Below are 4403 nucleotides of genomic sequence, written 5' to 3'. Positions count from 1 at the left end.
ACCCCATAACACAAATTCCAGTTGCTCTGCTTCGAGCCTCTGCAAAGCAGCAAAAGAATGAACCATGTGGAAAAAAAAGTATGTATTTTTGTGCTCGCTTAGTTCTGTCATGTGGCACACCATGATGTCAGCCAACCACCCGTGAAAGAGATGCAGCAGGAGGATCTGGCTGGAGCTAGCATACAGACTGCCTGTTTTGGCAGGGGTGAACTCTCCCAGCTCCTCATCTTCTCCAGCAACATCCTACCTGACAGAGCAGGGGTTCCTGAAGCATCCTACAGTGGGGCATGTTTTAACAGTGACTTTGAAAGAAGCCCTGCTGGTCTAATGTTGCCCCTTGAGGTCATTATGTTTAATGACAGCCTACAGCAGCATCTGCTCTGTAGCTGTAAACACAACTACGTATTTTCTTTCTCGGGAGTTCTGGTGTATGAAAAACTGGCTCATAGCCCCGGCCTCCTCGGTTCCTCTCAGAGGGTTGCACACAGTGTCTGGCCAGTCTGTCCATATCCAAGGTATATTTGAGATCCACCACTACTGAGCCTGAAGATACCTGATTTGCTTGCTCCAATGACCACTAAATCTCTCCTGAGTCCCTGTTGTGAGCTTTCTCACATCTGGTGGTAAGGGAGGGAACAATTTCTTCCAAAAATGGTTCAGGACCCGGAGAGGCTGAGCAATTTCCAGCCTTGGAAATGTTCAGGAGTCACCTGGGCAAGGTGCTGAGTAGCCCCAGGTAGGTTTAGAATCATCCCAGCGATAAGGGAAGGGGGTTGGACTGAAGACCTCCAAGAGGTCCCTTCCCACCTCTATCTTTCTGTGAAGCTAAGAGTCGCTCATTTGCTTTCACTGGCAGTGCAGCTTGTTCATTTTTTTACACAGTTGTTATCATTCATCAGACTGTTGCTTGATTTCAAAATTCAGAGATGGCTAAGGAAAAATAAGCCTTTAAAGGAAGTATCTTCTTTTTACTGCTGTGTTTATTTGCAAGATCTGGGTTGCTCTTGAACTAATGAAGATCCCATTGTTTCCCCCACTGTAGTATAGCTTGCCAGCATGCTAGCCAATCAACATGTCTGAAAATATATTACAGAGTAATTCTGCAATATGAAAATAAGCAAAAATATTGCCACTGCAGCTCTTCCAGAGCCTCCTTGCTCTGTTTTACCAGCTCTGCATCCCTGTGGCTGCTCAGATGGCTATGTAGGTGAGAAGGGGGAAAGTGAATTGAATAAAAAGCTACTTAAATGCCATCTCTGTCACCTGGATATCTCACACAGAAACCCTTTGGAAAACTAATGCTGTGTGTTAGATGTGCTTCTCAGGTAGGCAAAAATATGAACTGCAGCAAACAAAAAAGTTCTACATCCCATGCATTAGAAAATACTTTGATGTGTTTTTATGACTGTGATTCAGCTGACTTCTGGAGAATAAAGACAAACAAGAATCAAAGCTCTAAGGTTTATCAAAATGCTTGCTCTTCAATGGACTTTTGAACTAGAGCAACAAGATAGCTGGTTGCAGGAAGATCGAAATCAAAATAAAAAATATTTTTTCACCCCTGAGGGTAATATCTCACTTCTCAGTTCTGCTGAATGGGGTGTTTCACAAGACTTCTGTGCAAGCTATAAATGTAGGCAAGAGAGCGGCCTCTCGCAAACAGCAGCACTGGACTGGAGGAAGTGCCATCAGCTCTCCCCATCCGAGAAACTGACATCAAGGTGAGATGCACACTTTTTACATGAAAACTTTCAATGGCTTCTTGGGCAGCTACTGTAAAATGCAGTTGGAGAGAAAGGTTTAAGTGTTGGGATGAGAGCTGCAACATATATGTGAGGATCTGATGTCTGTATTTGCAGAAACTTAAGACATCTTTCTGGTGGTGGTAAGACAGCTGCAGGATAAACATATCTTACAAAGGGAGAGGGTGGAGAGGGGAGAGAGCCATTGCTACAAAATTCCAAGGGGTGAAAGAAAGAATATTCTACAAATTATTCGTGGGCATAGGATCTTCATGTTGTATCAGCAAAATTAACTGGATTATTATTATTACTACTTTTTCCATAGACAGAAGGTCATTATCCTAGTGCTCAATAAATCAATAAATAAAGTTTGGGTAGACACAGCCTCCATAAATTCAATTATAACTGTGAAAAAATGCTTAAATGTTTTTAATCACATAGTGAGATTTGTTTTTAAAAAGTGAGATTTAAGTGACTTTTTTAAAATGTTGACTATGTTTGCTCAGGTCGTGCAATTCTAGTCTGACTTTTAATCTTACTTGGGCAGATCTGATCTTCTCCCATCCCTTCCCAGAATCAACTACAGTAACTGCTTCTTTCCCTTAGATATATTTGCCCTGAAATCTAAACCTTTGCTTCAATGACTGGTATGTGATTTAAAAAGGGAGCTGTTATTTTAATTGGCTGCTCATTTCTGCTCCTGCAGCTGTTACTAATAAACACTGTGGTTCTTTATCTGATTTCAGAAGATTTTGTGTGGAGTTCGGTCTGAGTAGTTGTAACAGTGCTACAAAAATACATTTACAACCTGCAATTTAGTCTGACTCAAAGAGCTGATGCTTTGAACTTGATTGATTCTCAGCTTATGTCAAGAAAAGGAATCTTTTGATTTCAGTAGACTTTCATATAAAAAGAGAAATAAGGTATTTCAGTAGTCTAAAAGTTCATTTCTGCCCTTAACAGAATAGATTTTTCTTCCTATTAACAGTACAAAATGCACTTTAATTTAGAAATTAATTGAACGTCTCCCTACTTCTTTACTTGCAATGTTATGTGGATCGTGAAATCTAGTCCAAACAATGAATACCAATTTCTAAAATAACTGTCAAATGCAGTGTCAATTATTAACTGAATTATTTGTCACCAGTTATATATTTTATTTCATTATTATTTAGGATATACCACCAAGATGTTAAACTAAATGCGCAGATGTCCCTTGCATATATACATAAACCAACACACATAAGTAAATAAAATTGGATAGTTTTGGTGTACGTATCTCATTTTACTTTTTACTGCTGAATTCAAACTTCTATGTCATGCCCTTGGTCTTTTCCAGCTGCTGCTATATTTATCTTCTGCTAACAAAGTTTTCCTTTTCCTTTCTTCCTTCCCCCCGCCCACCCCAGCATTTTGTGTCTGGTGCAAAAAGGCTTCTTACAAGCAGTACTTATTTTCTGTTTTTCTTTCTGCAGGCTGTCATCCAGCTCCTACAGCAAGAAATCCCAACTACAGTCCTACTGAGATGGGAAAAATCATCATTTATGAACATGCCAACTTCCAGGGTTACTCCAGAGAATTCACCAGTGACATTGGCAATCTGAAAGATGTAGATTGGAATGATTGTATCTCCTCAGTGAAAGTAATTGGCCAGCCTTGGGTGGCTTACGAGCACCTCAACTATACTGGCCAGTTACTGGTATTTGAGGAGGGAGAACATAGCTTTGTTGGTCAACAGATGAATGATAAGATCACTTCTCTGCAGGTGATCACTGAAAATCTGCACAATCCCCAGATCACTCTCTATGAACATGCCCAATATCAAGGGAAGAGCAGGGTGATAAGAGAAGCAACCAATCTGGCTAGGGGACACGACAATGACACCATATCTTCTCACAAAGTCCAGAGAGGTGCCTGGTTGTTGTGTGAACACAGCGATGGAAGTGGTTTTCGTTACATTGCGCGAGAACACGAACACCTTCCAAATTACAATGCAATCAATTTCAATGACAAGCTTTCATTTCTGCGTCCCCTTCTCCCTGGCAAGAGCTGTGGCTGTTAGACTGCAAATCCTGCAAATGTTAGACTGCAAATCCCTTCCTGAGGGAAGATGCAGCCCCAGCAAGACATTGAGACCTAGATCTCTGTCTATGCTTTTATTGCTTTTTTCCCCTGTGCCACAGAAACACTGAATGGGAGCACTCTCTTTCATGCTGCGCTGCAGATCTGTATTTCTCAATCCTGCCTTGCACTGTTCTCCTTCCCCATAATCGTCATGAATGCAAGAGCTATTGTATTTGGTCAAATGAAAGCGACTCAAACATAAGACACATGCCAGGGGTGTGTAACCTATTGCACCTGCAGTTGGCATTCCGATGACTTGTACTATGTAATGTAAAAGCATTGCATGTTGTTTCTGTTGCTAGATACGTAAACAAAATGTGAGTATTTAACCAGCATCACTTACTTTGTAATTTGTTTTACAATGCTCTTTCTTTACTATGGCTTCTGCCATTCCATTTTGTATTCCATTTTGTGTTGTTGCCATTAAAGAAGCTATTGAATGAAACAATGGGTCTGTTTTATGTGGGTTTTGTGGTTTAATATAGGTAAATATTGCCCTTTCATGATGAGATATCTCTGTGTATTCAGAGAACAGTT

General features: G+C 40.6%; 1 protein-coding gene across 1 annotated transcript; it reads left to right on the top strand.

Annotated features, from left to right (window-relative positions):
• Positions 1-3267: 3267 nt before the first annotated feature.
• On the top strand, positions 3268-3804 carry LOC104621239 (epidermal differentiation-specific protein-like). Its single transcript, XM_010287668.1, has one exon. The coding sequence runs from the start codon at positions 3268-3270 to the stop codon at positions 3802-3804; it is 537 nt and encodes a 178-aa protein (XP_010285970.1).
• Positions 3805-4403: the final 599 nt, after the last annotated feature.

The sequence above is a fragment of the Phaethon lepturus genome, unplaced genomic scaffold (assembly GCF_000687285.1).
Source record: "Phaethon lepturus isolate BGI_N335 unplaced genomic scaffold, ASM68728v1 scaffold10765, whole genome shotgun sequence".
Taxonomy (NCBI): Eukaryota; Metazoa; Chordata; class Aves; order Phaethontiformes; family Phaethontidae; genus Phaethon; species Phaethon lepturus.
Note: the sequence above shows the minus strand (reverse complement) of the source record. Positions and strands in the feature narration are given on the sequence as shown.